Here is a 17,511-nt window from a genome sequence, read left to right on the forward strand (position 1 = left end):
ATAAGTGAAAAAATGATGTCTAATAAAATAGTCACTGAGTGTAAATGTCCACTTGGACTTCAGGAATATGCTTAACTTTTGAACTGTAAATGTTATGAATTCATAATCAATCTTTACTTAACATTACTTATCCTATCAATCAGTTAATTGATTTAATTGTCCCACTGGTGTATGATCTGTACACATTTTGATGATGTTGTGTTTCTGTGACATTCACAACTCATTTCATTTGGTATTTGGGTAGACGGGGCCTTGGGAGCCAATGATTTGGCATGGTAAAATTATGAAATAGGGAACTGTGTTTACTGTTGTGCTGTGTACTGTCCTGTGTGCCCAATGATCAGATTTCCCCTTAAGGGATAATAAGATTGTATTGCACTGCGGAACATAAGTAACCAATCACCCAGCAGGAGCAATGCATTTGAAAATTCCAGGGAAAAAATAGATTGTAAAAATAACTTAGAAATGTACATTCAAAGAAAACTGGAAATATTATATATATGGGATTTTCTATAGATTCTGGCAACCTTGGACCACTTGGATAATACACATACAGTTAAAGTTCATTTCTTAATTTGCCTATGAATAGCAAAAGTTTGTCTCATTTGTATTAGCTTACTAGCTTGATAGCAGACAGTTAGCTTGTAAATTTGTTACAAAATAGTTATCTGCTATCCCACAAAGAACAAAAGTCATGTGGAGCTTGTATGATGATCAAATGGTTACAGCTTGCAATCTTAGCAAGCGTGTATATTTTGACGAATTTTCCTGAACAACGTATCTAGCTAGCTAAAGAAATGTTTTGATTTTTGGTTCTTGTGCACACTGTGAAAGCTGCTCCATTTGTGAGAGAATACATTAACACCTACCTGAGGAACAAAGCAATTGGGAGCTGCCTTCAAAACAGAGCACAGCTGTTTTTGAAAAGCAAGATTCATACTTAACCAACTGGAACTTTTTGTCAGAGAAAAAATCTGTGCCCATCTACCTGCTTATTTTGTCAAATACCTATTTTATTTCGGGGTACACCAGGCCACCAGTGATGCATGACTTATTGGTCCATATGAATTACACCAGGCCACCGGGTAGGCCTTGTAGTCATGCCTTGCAGCCCTGCTATGGTGCTATACCATTTTAGAACATGACTCCTGAGTGTTTCTGTGGTCTAACGATTTCGTTTTCATGCGCGACTGATTTAAAAAGAATGAGAACATCTGCATCCTGCAGCAGCCCCTGAGCCAGACTCTTGACATCTGCTTTCACAGGAAATTAATTGGGCAAAAGTTAGCTGCTCTGAATTCCTTGCATAGGGAACTCTGTCATCTCTTTGTTTTTGCACCCATGTGTTGTTGGTAAGGATATGTTAATTTTGCTGGATTTTCGTGTGATGTGCAGTGTAAAGTGCCTGTGTTTGTTCTGCTTCCTGACCTGGGAGACATTTGTGTGAACGCTGGAGAATTGAAAATATGCAAAGTGTTTCGTTTGTGGTGAAAACTAGGGCCGTTGCCACGGGAATATTGCATGCGCTACAGCCCTTTCTGAGAGCCTGAGCTCTTGCTTGTTGATGGCAAATGATTGTCTCAGGGGGGTTGGGGGGGGTGAACGATTGTCTTGGGGGTGGCAGAGGGTTGGGCAGAGGGTTGGGCGAGAGGGGGATGATTCTTTGGTTCTCTCCCCAGCTGCTCTTTGTACTGTAGGCTCGGTAGCCTGTCTAGTGACTTTAGCAAAATGGAGGTGCAAATCCCTAAGTTATGGATTCCATTAGTAAAAACTACAGAAGCTGTGAAATGCGAGGAAGTGGTGTTTGAGTAGAGCTGTTTCGAACAGGACACGTATGCATTTGAAAGCCAAATACGGAGTCGGCGTAGCTCATGCGGCATCAATGAGTGTTTCTTAAGTCTGGTGGCATTCTGCAGCTTTCAAATCATGCAAATGAATTAGTCTGGAAACGTTGGTTGAAGTGGGCCGAGTTGATTTGCAGCACGTCGACTTGCTTTTCCACCTCAGCGGTTGGTTCTCCACATAGCGGTTGTGAAGCTCATTTGGGCTCAGTGGAGTGCCCTCCCACCCCCACCCCCCATCTCGTTCTGTTTCTTTAATGGGAGCACCTCATGAAATATCCCTGCCGCCTTGCTGTGTCCAATGAATTTTTGATTGCCCCTGCTCTTTGCGGCGAGCCTGCCTCACACCGCCGTGTTGTGCGAAGACAGAGGGGCGAGCCGCTCTCTCCTTTTGCGGAAACAGCCGGGCCTCCCCACCGGTCCCTGGTGCCTCTACCGGTCTCGAGGGGACGGAGCTTGTTGTTTCACCCCTGCCCTGTGTTCACGGTGTGCCTCCGAATGAACCCGTCGCCTTTTCCGTGAACGACGGCACTCTCCCCATACCACTGCAATCATCTGCTATCACCCTGTACAGGTCATCAGAATGCTCCAGTGGCTATGAACACCCCATTGCCACTTTGCTGGAAAAGGCCTACCAGTGGTCTATTCCAGGAAGGGTTTAGCCCTTTTAGAATGTAATATAATATATGAATATACAAGCTAAATAACTACAAAAAATATATATAAATATACATAATGTGTCTCAAGGAAATATACTACGTGTTTTTGAAAAATTCCAGGAATAATGTTTTTGAGTGGTCTTACGTAGGAGTTTTAAAAATTTAGTTTTACATTCTCATTTTTTGGGAAGATAAGAGCAAAGTGTGTAATACAGCTATTCTGAACTATCCACACAAATCCATCAATTTCCTCTAGTGGATGGCCCTCACAGTAATTTTGCACAATTTCTCAGTCTTACTAATGTATTCCAGAAGAATGCTTGCATTTAGAGTTGGGAGTTTTTCTGTCAGGCATTGTAATTCAGGATTTTACTCATATTCCTTTATGTTTAATATTCAGTTCTAACAAGAAGTTACTGGTCTGCCAGAACCTAAAATTGGCCTGTTTCAACACCTTATGAATGTACAGTAAATCACTGTAATACAAGTTTGTGCAAATCGATTTGTACAATTCCCTGTTTTGTCAGTTATATGCAGATCGAACCGTGCTGTAAAATAACTTACAAGACAGGCATTAGTCATAAGGGGACTATTATGAAATTATCCTTTCTGAAAAAATTTCTCTGTCACCCTCTGTCATGCATCATGTTTTGAAAGCAAATTCAGTTTAAGGATAATAAACTTCCTTCCTTTAGTGTTAAGGTGATATAAAGGAGCATGGTAATCCACTCCTTACTGTGCCCTAGAAAGTTCTATAAGACTATAGGAGGAAACAGAAAGAACAGACTTCCCACCGCAGAACATTCTTCTGGGGAGACTGCACCATAAAGCATGGCCGTACACTGTTCATAAATCAGTAGCCTCCACAGTAGCACTTGCCCATTTGCATGGACAGAGATATCTCAGAGATTTGAGTGGACCTTTCATTAACATAAGACTGAAGGGCACTTGACAGCTTGATGGAATGAAATCAATTTCCTCATCGGCCCTCATAGGGGATTTGACTTAGAAGCTGGGAACATGAAATGGAGTCTGTAATGTGGATTCCAGGAGTCGTTTGAAAGTTAATACAGTCAGAAGCAGAAAACTGAGATGGACAAAGGGGAGTGGTAACAAGCGAAAGTATGTTATGAAAAAATGCCAACAGAAAAAAATGAAACACCAATTTAAATGTATGTATATTGTGTTGGGCCAGTAGTGAAGTCTGTATGCGCTGTGGCAACCAGAATCTCAAATTCTGCATGAGGAAAATGGCACCACTGTGTGAGAAATGGATAACGTCAGCGTTATGTTCCTCAAACCCTTGAATGACTACTTGTGCATTGTGGATGGTGGCATCATGAAGAACTTGAAAATAATAAATTATTTGTTGTTGTCATTCATTATGAGGTATGAGTGTAACCAGGATGAATGTATTCCACACCATTATGACCCCCCAGACATCTACAGTACTGATGTGTATCAACAGTTCACATAGTTTATAAACACAGTTCATATACAGTACCATGTAAGGTACATAAAGTATATATCGTCAGAGTCCTTTATTGTCCTTCTTGGAAGAATGCTCCACTGGGCTCTTACCCCTCTCCACTGGGCTCTTACCCCTTCCTCTCTGCCATTAGCAAGCATCTCTTCATCCTCCTGTAAACATGCTGTGTCTCAGTGGAATGGCTGCCGGACATAAGAGCAGTCATTTGCCCAAAATTACTGAAAGCATAATGGGATTCCGCTTGTTTCTCGGTACTTAGACCTCCCTTCAGTCTTCAATGCCCTTTTGTCATTACAGTATGATCATTAGTTCTAAATAACTATAAAGTTCAGATTTTTTATGCCTGGAAATCCAACTATGATTGTGGGCTATTTCATAAATGGAAAAATCTCATTATTATTATGTACACAGAATTCTGTTCTCTACAGAATACTGTAGATTAAATTCCATCAAGCTATCAGGTGCCCTTCGGTCTTATATTAATGAAAGGTCCACTCTGTAGCCCCTCAAATATCTGATATATCTCAGCCCATGCAAATGGGCAAGTGCTACAGTGAGGGCTATTGATTTATGAACAGTGTGCGGCAATGCTTTATGGTGCAGTCTCCCCAGAAGATAAAAATAATGTTCTATGGTGGGAAGTCTGTTCTTTCTGTTTCATCCTATAGTCATACAGACCTGTCTATGGCACAGTAAGCACTGGACTGCCAAGCTCCTCTATATCAACTTAACACTAAAGGAAGAACGTTTATAATCTCTAAACTTAATTCTGCTTTCAGAAGAAACCTTGACTTCACCAACCTCTTAACGCATGCTCAGATGAACCCATGTGAATTAGTGTAGTTATTTTACTCATCAAAAAGTGGACTGCCACAAAGTGCAATCAAGCCATTCCTCCATCTCCAACAAATCATAACAAACTCTGCCTGCCACTGAGAAGAGACCGCTAATTAGGACACTTGAGAGGAAAGCTTGTTAGTAAGTAAATATACAGTAGACCCTTTCTTTAAGGCAGAATATCAGGGTTCTTTCCATCTGGATGGGGTCAAAAAGGCAATGCCTTCTCTTTGCAGTGTCCTATGTTGGGCTATAAACTGATTATAATGTATTAGTCACTAGTATAGCCATACAGAACAGGCTTACAAGTAGTACAAGTACACTCATCTGTACTTCATAACCCCAGGGAGCCAGTAGTCTGGGAGAGCATCTTCCCTGCAAAATGGCTGCACTTATGCACCTGCGTGACTGTAGCCTTGGAATAGCTGATTGCAGTACTCCTATGTGCCCTGTGTCTGAGATCCACATACATAGCCCTCTATACAATGTTACAGTTTAATGGTGGCCTATTATTGTGGTAGTAGGGGGAAAGATGTACAGTAACCCAAATACTTGTGTGTGTGTGTGTGTGTGTGTGTGTGTGTGCATGCATGTCTTTGTGTTTAGTATGATGACTGTATTTTACTCGTTATGGATGTGTTGCTTTAACTTGTGGAAGAACCTATGCACTTGTAAATTGCTTTGGATTAAAAGCGTCTGCCAAATGACTAAAATGTAAAATGTAAATGTGTGTGTGTGTGTGTGTCAGCATCATGGGATTTAATGTGCAAAGATTGTGATTATTAGCTCTTTTCCTGATATAATGATGCATAATAGTCAGTATGTGTGGTGTAATTACATTGTTATTTGGGCCACTAAACTGTGAGATTATTAATAACTACTGCCTGGAATGTGATTGCTGTAAAAATGCAGACAATGTAGGAAAAGACCATTAAAAATCGATGTTTAAGATGCATTTTAAATTAGTTTTCTGATGCGAATACCTACAAAATACAAATAATAGTTGCTGTTAAACCTTGAGGTGTCGAGAAATTGCAGAGTTTCAGTTGATAAAAATATCAAAAATATTTTGTGCCGTTGTGGAATGGAAACACTGTGTTCTCTTGATTTTTTTCTGGCGTGCAAACATGTCCTTAAACTTTTCCTGGGGGAAAAATGTGTAAATGTGACCTACATAGCTGGAAGCTTGTGGGTGAAAGAAACATTGTTAACATTTCTACAATGTTCTTATTCAGCACAACTTTCCTGCAACTTTGTAAGAAGTGTGCCAGTTGGGAGCTAACCTTTCTCAATTATAAAATACATAAATGACTTAAGAAAAAGAGCAACTCATCTTGTAACAGCATAGGTTATGAGGAAAAAGCAGCAATTGTCAGCACTTTACTGTAATACAGTATATAGTTTTATAAAACTTGAACCTTTAAGTTGAAATCAGGTATAGGTTGAGTATACCTTGCTTATGCCAATAGATGGGCTGATGCAATGGATAAACAAACACTTGGTGTCAATAAATCATATTCATATCATATTCTCTGGCTTGCCAACAATGTGTAGGTATCCGGTTAGCCTGTCAAATTGCAGAAATTGAGGAGAAATCAGCAGTGGCAGATGAACACATAGGCTTCAATTTTCCATGTTAAAAAGAAGAATAAGATTCAGAAGTAATGCAGAATGCTTAGTGTTTGATTTACCAATTTTCTCATCTCCAACAAACTAATCTGGATACTGTATTATAGTTTTTATGGTCCAGTTTTAATTCAGGATTGCTTTGAGATAAATTTCATTCTCCATTCAGTTGTTAATTAATGTTTCCCACATACTACATATTTAATTCAAGCAGGAAAGCCAGGGAATAGTCATCACTGTAGAGTGCATGTAAACAAATATAGAATTAAGACATCGAAAAATGGCTTTTGAATTGCAAAATATCTAATTTGGTTTATTTTGGTGCATATTATCTCGGTAAACAAAATCCGGTTCCTACAAATCAGAATATGTCTCAGTCTTAGTCATTCATTTTATAATACATTTACACTGATACATTTTCATGGTTCAATTTTCAATCACTATTGTAACAGGATATACCATTTGAAAGGGTTAAAACTCATGGTTCTGTCTGTATAACCTATTTTAAAATGCCATAGACCAGACCAGCAAATCCAGGTACTTTGAAGTACACGCCCCTTCTCGGGGGTAAGTATAACACAGCGGGAATAGGGTATTTTACCTAAATTAGCTATATCTTTTGACAACAATATACAATATATTTTTTGTTTAATTTGACACCTGCGCCAGTCTTCATCTGCACTATCCAAGTCCGGTGGTACATTGACGTTATGTTAAATCACTTTCTCACCGGATCGATCAATAGACAGACAGACATGGATAAATAGATAGATTAGGTAGATACACCAGCGACATAGCTAGTGTTACGTTAGTAACCTAAGCTAGCTAGCAAGCTTTGTGTATTGTAGCTATATCATTTGTATAGATAGATATATCGATAAGATATAAGATATACTTTATTGAACCCTGTGGGTTAATTTGTCCTCTGCATTTGACCCATCCTAGTTACTTAGGAGCAGTGGGCAGCCACAGTGCAGCGCCCAGGGAGCAATGTGGGGTTAAGGGCCTTGCTCAAGGGCCCAACAGCTGTGCGGATCATTTATTGTGGCTCGACCGGGATTCGAACCACTGACGTTGTGGCTCCCAGTCATGTACCTTAACCACTACGCTACATTGCCTCAACACCAGTGTCAAGTAACATAAGCTAGCTAGCTCCATGTCTTGTATATAATTTGTATAGATAGATACACAGTAGTGTGCAGTGATGATTATACACTTAACACAATGAAGATAAATCAGAAATCAAGTACTATTCAAGTATTTATTTCTTGTAATATTTGTTCATGAAAATAAGTAAACAGAGAGCTCCTTTCGTCGTGCCATCGTGTTTAACACTGTGACACTGCTCAAAGTTTGTGTTACCTTAAATACTGGAACAACTGACCATCACATCAAATTGTTTAGCATCAACAATCATGGAATGAGCCTTCAAACATGCATTCATGCTATGCAAAAGTAAAAAAATATAAAAAATTGTGACACCTTTCAATTTTTCGATTTTCTGTTTATTAGCCATACTTTTACCCCAATGTAATTGTGGGAATGATTTTTTTTTGTTCTCATTGCCTACACACAGTATTCTTCAATACATTTTCTCCAAAAAATGTTAAACTTTAATTTTTAAAGAATTAGGACCTCTTTTAGACAAACGTGGTGGTGTATAATCATCACTGCACACTACTGTATATAGAGAAAAAGGCGATAGAGAGAGATAGAGATAGATATTTTATTATATTATTATTCTATTATTTATTATTATATACATTTCTATATATATGAATTTGACATAATCTATCAATATATCTATCTATACAAATTACATAGCTAGCTACTTAGCTAACGTTACTTGACACTGGTCTGTCTGTCTATCTTAGAGAGAAATGTTGATAGAATGTCCATAGTTTACTTAGAATTTATCTGGAACACAATTCTATACTTCTACAAAAGTACATAGAAATGCTATTATCTATGTTTTGTATAGGTTCTCTCGAACACGATGAGCCCAAGTACAACTGTCTCTAACCAGTATTTGTAACGTAGTTGCAGAGAAAATATGTGACCCCCTTCCGTGTGTAAGAAAATTCAGTTCTACACAGCTCATCAAAGTACCGACTAGAGGAATGTTCTAGAAGTTTCCAACAGTGTATAATGTGTTAGGCTTGCATAAAACACAGCATTTTTGGCCTGCGTAACAAAACTGTAGCATTTTCAATACGCACAGGGAGTCTGAGGCGCATCGGCAAAAACACTGTTTTTCTGTGCCAAAAAAATTATTTTGCCACGCCTACAATAGAGGGCATTTTAAGTGTTGTGACCACATTTTATATCAGTGAACATCTAAATACATTCTCAAAATATTTTATTATTATTCAGTATGCTTATAAATAAGGAGCCAGCCTGCATTTTAATAATAAATAGCATGTGGAATTATGGAATGTGTTTGATTGAATTATGGGGGTTGGGTATTTGACAAAAAAATTAAATCAATGGACCTCAATCAATATATTAGTATGGAAGATGGTTTTATTGCAATTATTGTACTCATTTTTATGATCTTCACAACTTGTTACTATCTGAGGATAGCTGCAAGCAGAGGACGTTTGGGACAGAGAGGTAGGTGACAGGGTGACAGGCAGGGAAAAGTGCAAACAGTTTTTTCAGGATAAAAGGTGTTAGTATAGTTTAGTTTAAATGCTGTATTTTACACATCATAAGACCCATAATATCATTTAGTTTCCTTTTGGACTCTCCAAATGTCCTTTGAAAAACAATGCTGAATGCTCATTTTGAGTTGTGACTTGGCTTCATTGTGTTTCTAAGCGTACCAACCACCACTACAATTATCTGTATCCAGTCAAAAACATAAAATCTTTTCAGTGAGATAAAAAGCTTTCGCTTTCACTTTCACTGTGCTTCTGTAAATTTAAGTAAAATTGAGAGTAATTCTGACTCTTGTAAAACCTGATTATGCCTCAAGGGTTCAAGAATAGTAACCATTTTATTTTAGGTGTGTCATTTTTAAGCTTGTGTCAAGAAAAGGGGCGATACTTAAGGGGTTAACCTAACATATATCAGTTTGTGCACTTAACCTTTTGCCTTTTAACTTCAGTTAGTGGGCGGGTAGGCTTCTAAGATTACTTTTTGACAGGGCTCCATAATTTATTCCGGTTTTGGGAGAAAGGGCTAAAGGGAGATTAATCTCGGTGCTGTTAGCATGGAGGAGCTGTTGATGTTGAAGCAGTGTTGGCCATTTGTCACCCGCATGGGACATTGATTTTAGCGGCAGATCTCCTCCTGGGGGAAATTGGTGACTTTGATGTGGGTCACCCCACCAGGCTCCTCGGCCTCTCCCTGCAGTATCAGCAGGAATGGCCGTCCCTGTAAGGTAATCAAATCCAAGCACGTTGATCCCCCATCACAAGCTGCAGAGACCGGAAAACAATGTCCCCTTCAATCTTTATTACCGTTCATTGTAACGTAAATGTATGGCGCTCTCGTTGGTAAGCGTTCGTCAGTAAAGTAGCGCCTTAGTTTTGTGTATTTCGTATGTTTCATTTATTTGCAGGCCTTGTGTTTGACCAATTGCAATTTAGCTGTCTATATGATTTGTAATGCTGAATCTTGATGGGTGGATCTCAAGGCTCACCGTGACAACACTGCTTTAGTTATCCAGTTACATTGAATTGGTGGTAGAAGATGTGTGGTGTAAGTCGTCCTTGATAAGGGCAGCTGTTGAGTCTGATTATGTAATCCTCGGGCACTTAAGGAATGATTGTTGGTCAGTGTTGCTGGATGAATCAGCAGGTAAACTGGCTTATTCTGTCTTGTCCTCCTCCTAGAGATGTGCAGACTGGTCTTAAGAGCCATTTTAGCTTTAATGGCTACGTATTTTCCGCATTAATTTGTCTGTCGTTTTTCTTCAAAGTGGGATTTTTTGCAGAGCAACTGATATGAGTGGAGAAGACAGACTGTCAAAATGCGACGGCTCCTTTTGTGCGAAGATGAAGGAACAAAGGGCTTTTTACATTTTCTGCCTTCACGCCATGGTTACTGGCGTTTGAGAATCTTTTCGTATTTTTACTTTCAGAGCTTCCTTGTCGTTAGGGCTGCTCCATTGGAAGCTGTCTGTGTCTGTGTGAATACAGTATGGGGAGGCATTTTAGAATCGTCTTCCCTTAACTTTGTACCTACTCATAGACGTCTTATGTGATGACCACCCCAAACACATATTATTTGACATACTATTCTAACCCCCCCATCCCCCACCTCTGTTGGTTCCAAATGTTTATTCCAATAGTTTATTCAGGCGATTATAAAGCCCATTAGCCGCACAATGATGAAGGTACCTGCGTAATTACTGGTGAGAGAAAGCAAGATAAAACAAATGGTTGATGATAACGCTCTTTTGATTTAGCTCTTTTAATGACTATTTATTTTACCAGACATTGCTGGCCTGCTGGCATTAACAGTCCTGCTCTCAAAGCTTTACATGGATTTTGGGATGCTCTTTGTAATCCATCCCAATGTTCAATATAAGTGGCAAGTAATTTCACAATAATTTAAACCTATCTTTCCTGATTTACCTGATTTATATAATTCCTATGCCTAAGTGAACTGCTGCATTGTGCTTGCTCAGAAGATGATAAGGAAACAAATGGTAATCAGCATATTTAGTAATTAACACTGTGCTGTAAATGAGATCTTGATTTCTAGAAATGGGTGTGTAATGAGGGCAGAAGCCCAGATAATTGCTTAGTGTTCTTTATGCTGATTTCCATTATTAATGCCACTGTTGCTCTTTTATTAGCATGGTTCATATCAGAAGATTAGTCTTTGAACAATATTCCGGTAAGCTACATGTTTGTGGAATTCTGTCAACAGTAACACTGGTTCGAGCAGGGTTTATCTTTTCCTTGTGAATGTCTGTAAAAAAAACCCCATCATAAATGGCTGGGTTTTTATTTATCACAACAATACATGTCCTTTGTTTTTCCTGAACTGCAATCCTAAAATGTTTACAAATGTAATACTTGGAAAGTAGGTCAAACCGAAACGGGATTATTATAATTTTTTTATCTCAGAGGCAGGGCTGGTGCAACACTGACATCTGCAAACACAACGGGAGGTTTTGTTATCATGGAAACACATCTCTGGTAATTACTAGTTTATTTAATTTATTCTGTTTTAATAAATAGGGTCTGGGGAGAAGCTTTCTGCTTTGGAAGCTGTCTGCTTGGGGAATTGGAGGGATGCATATGTGTGTGCGGGCACGCGCGTGTGTGTATGTACGTGTGTGTGTGCGTGCCTGTGTGTGTGCATTTGTGCATTTTTCATGTATGCCAACATACTACATAACATGTGAATATGTGTGAGTATGCTTAGTGTTCTTCTGTTTTGGCAACACGTTTGACATTTCATCAGACAACACTGTCATGGTACCTCAGGAACTGCACTTCCCCAGTGTCGGTCTTTGTCAGACAGAGATCAGAGAGAAAGAATGCAAACACAGGGTGTGCTAAAGTCAGGTGTAAATATGCACATATCCAATTATCACTACTGTTTTGAAGGGGTTACTCCATCATTACAGAGATCTGCCCAATTCATTGCTCTATTGGTCTCCTCTGGTCTTTCACTATTTCCCAGCCCAGGAGTAGTTTTCAGAGGCTTGGCTATACACTGGCACTGATGAAAGAGGGAAGTGTGGCCAGGGACCATGGGTTTCTTTAACTTTGTTCTCAGTTAAATGTCAGTCTCTCAGGAACCGGGTCCACAGATTTCAACTGAGTGGATTTAAATGTACATGAAAAAAGTGGCAAAGTTTGGCATCCCACAGCGAGGCTGTGCGCTGCAGGCAGAGGAGCCAGCTAATTAATCGTTGGCTCTTTTTTTCAACCGGCAAGAGAAAGGGCCTCTCTGAGCTCTTTAGGACAAAGAATTTTCAGAAATGTTGCTGCAAGCAGCAATTGAGGGGTCCACACACTTCACACACCAATTAGTAAAAAATAGAATAAGGATTTACTAAGGAAATAATTGCAGTGCAAAAACATTCACTATATTTCCATGCCCTCTTTTGTAGCTTTGTGGTAGGAAACATCAATAAAAAGGGGCCAATAGAAAATGGGATGCCTATATGTCCAGATTACAAGCCGCTAAGGACTGGACACAGAGCAACCAGGAACACACGAGGGAACCACAAGAAGAAGAAAAATGTACAGTACATATCAGGAAATATAGGTGATGATCAACAAGGCATAGCTTCACGCCACTGTATTATAGCATAGGAACAACAGCAATGGAGGAGCAATTGAAATAATTAATATACATCACACACAAAATTAATTCAGTTGGCATAATAAAACAAATAGTAGATGATGTAAAGAAAATCTGAAGCTGCATGATGTTAGCCAGTTTACAAAAAAAAAAGCAGATGATGCTGCTTTTTCCAAGGAAAATATTAACACCGATAGAAAAACAGAAAAAATAGACATAATAATGGGAATTCAGAGTATCTGGAGGTAAACTTGTCTATTCACAATTACGTATCCTAATGCATACACAGAACAATTGTGTAAATAGTTTTAATTCTTAACTGCGTTTTTGTACTAACTGCTAGTGGGTGGCTTCAGTATAGTCTTGTGTCCTTTCAGTAAAAATATATAATATCGGAAAATAAACGAGAAGTGAATCCTTTCTAGAGCATTATGCAACAGAGAATGAATTCATTCATTTCTACCCCATACAGCTCACATGGGAAACTGATTTGACTGTTGAAAATGTACAGTATGTATAGCTCGACACCCATCTCAGGCATCAGTGCCTGTTTTCTGGAGTTCAAAAAATGTTCACACAATGAGTGGAGTCATCATTAATGCATGCTTTTTAGTAAGTTCGAATACTTAACTGTCCTGATTTACATAATCTCCACCCTGTTTAAGTGCATTCACTCCAGGTATATACATATGCATGAACACATTTAACTATGTATCAAAAGGAAAGTCGCAGAGTGTCGTAATCCCCACAAAATGCATCCTAATAGCAATTTTGACTCATTGCGACCGTTTAGTAAATACAACCTCGTAGCAACTGATTTTGCCTCTGAAAAACAGTCACAATCCTTTCGTAAATCTGGCCCATAGAATTTATGGAATCTTTTATTACTGTAATTATGTGGAAAGTTTAATTTTGACCAGCATATTTGGAAAAGGAATGAGTTTTTGCTGCTGGACTCTTGACCAGGTCAGCATCGTAACAGCCTGAATGTATGTTTATGGGGAGTATGGTGGTAATTACTAGTGATTACTGTATAATATATAATTGCACTGTTGGTCTTTTAGTTTCATTCAGTTTCCATTTTTGAAAATGTGCCTTGTAATAAATTTCACTAGTTCCGTCACTGAATTATGTGCATGCGCTCATGGGCATTATGCTTATATTTAATATTGATGTGTCGAAGTATGGAAATTAATTCCACCTGCATTTTAGCATTTTCTGCAGAGGCTTATAAAGTGGCTGAAAGAAGTAGACTGGATATTGGATTTTTTTTTTTTCACTTGGCAGAGAAATTACAATGCAGCTAAACCTTTATTGAGTGGCAGTCCAAGGAGGGCGTTTATTCTAATACGGCTGTGAATTCTCCGTTTAGGTCCGTTCCCCATCACATGTGCAGATGCAAAAATGTGGCAGCTGGTTGGAGGTCAAAACTCCAGGCCCAGGCATATGCCGTGCATCACCAAAACGCTCAGCACACAGCAGCCCGCCTCATGTATATGTAATTACCAGAAAAATGATGTGTGCCAGAAATGGGACATTAAACATTTAGCAGACGTAAAATTGGACAGCCTTCAGTCAGATGGCCGCTGTGGAAGTCAGCCGAGTTCATATCTTCTGGGCCACTACCACTGTGTGGATAATGGTTGTATAAAAATGTCAGCCAATGTTTTGGGTGTCAGTGTTTTAGCAACACCCTATATACATATCAATACTCCAACCAATACGATATAATTCAACACATTTTTTATAGTTAAAGGTACAATAGGTAAGATTTTTGTGTTAAAACACTGTTACAAGACCATTGTAAATACCTTCCTATCGTTGAAAAAGGCTGACTGACATGTTGACTCACCCTCTGCCTGTGTGTTTATAGTCTTTAAATTTTCAAAATATACAGTTGACAGACCATCACTCTGTACCAAAACATTGTACAGCTGTACAATAATTCAAGCTCATTGGTTGAAAATTGGTTCTACAAAAAATTGGCCACAGCCAGTGGTGTGGGGGCTTATTCTGATTGTTTGTGAATAGCTTCCAAAATTGCATTCCAGACAAGTGATCACTGAAACACTGTATACTCTTGCTTATTATTCAAGCGAAGTAACACACAAACAGTAGCTGGTGGACAAGGTGGGTCCACATCAATACTTCAACCAGTACAATATCAAGTCGAAACTACAGTGGTGAAATTGGCAGTAGCCGGTTTCTATCTGGATTTTAAACTAATGGAAATACCATAGTTTTGTTGGATTTTAACAACACCCAACCGGTGGACAGGGTGGGTCTGGGCTTTGGCAGAGATGTTAAATGCTTCTACCGATGGATGGCCAAACCAAAGTGTTCCCTGTGAGAAACAATCGGAGGGCGTTGGTGGCACAAGTTGCTCTCACTCCTCTGCGGAGTACTCAGTCAGCACAAAATGCCCCTCACTCTCCCGCCCTTCCCATTAAAACGCCATCTCCAAACAGATCAGCTTTGTCCAAGGCAGCTGCGCCATACCCAGGATCAATACCCCCAAGCAGGGGGACCAAAATGTTAAGATGATAAGCTCGTATTTATTTGCCGGCTTTAATAAGGCCTCGTGAGCCTTATCAATTTACATTTTTCCGCTGTGAAAATCCAACAGACCCTCGTCTTTTGCGGAAAATTTGCATCTAAATCGCTCGGGGAGGGCTGTTCCCGGACATGACTTGAGCACAGTCACGGCAGTCCACTCAAATCTTCCCCGGGGAAACAGCCCGGCTCACCCCTCTTCATCTCCCTCTAATCCTCCCCTCCTGAAGCCATGCCTGCAGAGGGTGTCATTTCCTTACCGGCGTTGTCGAGGGTCTGTGATTAACACATAATGCTGAGTGCAGGATGGTAATCTGTGTGACATAGGCTGAGTGCCGTTATCAGGGCCTTGTAGGCTACCATTTTATTTTTTACATTGCAGGGAAGGGAACCTGGTTTCACACCAAAGTTACATGCTGGAACCTTAAGTTGCTCATTTATAAGCTTAATGGAGTGGAATAAACTGGGACTAAATACAGAAAATGCTAATTATCAAGGGATTTTTTATTTTTTTTGCTTTGGTACTTTATTGGGCAAATGAACCGGAGCAAGTCTTTTTTGCTGACGTCAAATGTGGGTCTCAAATGAAATATGATGCCATATGTGCTTGTGGGAAATTATTTTAGCTTGTGAAAATTTTCAAGCCTGTGCATCAGCTATTTTTTTATTAATTTGTTTTACCTTATAAAGCAGCCCCAGTTCTAGACTACTCTCATTGTCTCATTTTTTTATTCAGGGCACAGTGGATTTTGGCTCTGTACTCCAGCACATTGGATTTTAAATGAACCAATGAATACTTGGAAAGCAATGCATACTTTTAGCTCTAATTTGAAGGTATTACATTGATGCTGGGTGATCTATGTAGGAATTCCAGCCTTTATTTCATATGTAAAAAGAATGTATGTGAGCGATTGTTTGGAAATAACATAAGCAAAGTCGCCATGCAAGTCTATGCAAGACAATTTTTGACATGCAAGTGATTTATTAGAGGTAAACAAGACAATAACCTAATCATGGAAAAGCAACTTATTCGATTTATACATCACAATTTGTATAATTTAATATTACATACACTATTTCCTGACTTGACCACTGCGCTATGAGTTCAGTAGCCAGCTAGCTAGGTAGCCAGTGGCCTATTTCTAAAACCAAAAACTGTGCAAAGTTTAACCATACTACTAGCTAGCTAATAATCATCTTCCAATAAAATCCACCTGTCATTGCCTCAGCGTTTGCTGTCCTCGCACTCAAAAGCTACAGGGGGCAATGCACAGTCAATATCCCATACGACACCAACATGACAAGAATAGATTGCTTGCTAGCTAATGCCATAAACACATTATAGGTCAAATGTAGCTACAACACATTTATTTTACTAAGTAGGCCTAAGCAATTTCAAGATCAGAAAGATTCACATTTATAATGGCCTATAGACCACTTGTTAGTACAGGCTTTGATATTGAATTCCTAATTTTTTCGCGCCGTGTTCATGTTTAAATGTCGGGAAGTAAAAAGCAAATATTTTGGGGGGCACTGCCCTCCTAGATCTGGCCCTGTTGCAAAGTATATATTTTTTTACCTGAACACATCACACTTTTTCATATTTGTGGCACCAATTGCAAGGGTATAGCTTTAGTCCAGGGCCCAGCCAGCTGGTTTCAGTTGCAACTGAAATTATACATTCATCAAATTTTATATGTTTACTTTACTTTGTACTTTGTCCAGCTCCATAAGTCACTTCAATAAACTCTCTGTGACCAGCATATTTATATAATGTGCATAATGCTGCATTTAATAATAAAAAACTGCAAATATCAACCCTGTACTGATAAATAATACCGTTTACTGATTTAAATTTTGTCTGTGTCGTTACAGTTGGGAAAACGTCCCTGATCACAAGGTTCATGTATGACAGCTTCGACAACACGTACCAGGTATGTCCTTACCTACACGACCATATTTTATTTATATCTCTACTTCTTCCTCAAGTGATTCCTTTGAAATTCCAATTAATTTTGAACTGCTGAGTGATGCACTGCTGATAATTACTTTTACATTACAAACCATATAATATTGACATAATTATCGGTGCAGTCACTCAAAGGGTGAAAATATTACTAAGACTGGTTGTGTGCACGGATGTGTGTGGTACAGTGCTGATTTATTAGTCCAGTCTAATGACTTGAACTAACTGATTTCTTTTACACTGAAAACTGGTCTCTGTATATCTTTCTGC

The 17,511-nt window shown here is 39.0% G+C and overlaps 1 protein-coding gene across 1 annotated transcript in view; it reads left to right on the top strand.

Annotated features, from left to right (window-relative positions):
* The window catches only part of LOC133128468 (ras-related protein Rab-6B-like), an 83,235-nt gene that overhangs the window by 24,134 nt on the left and 41,590 nt on the right, over positions 1–17,511 (top strand). The window contains exon 2 of the mRNA XM_061242006.1: positions 17,151–17,209. Coding sequence (XP_061097990.1) covers positions 17,151–17,209 — 59 coding nt within the window. The remainder of the gene's footprint in view (positions 1–17,150; positions 17,210–17,511) is intronic.

Source organism: Conger conger, chromosome 5 (genome assembly GCF_963514075.1).
Source record: "Conger conger chromosome 5, fConCon1.1, whole genome shotgun sequence".
NCBI lineage: Eukaryota > Metazoa > Chordata > Actinopteri > Anguilliformes > Congridae > Conger > Conger conger.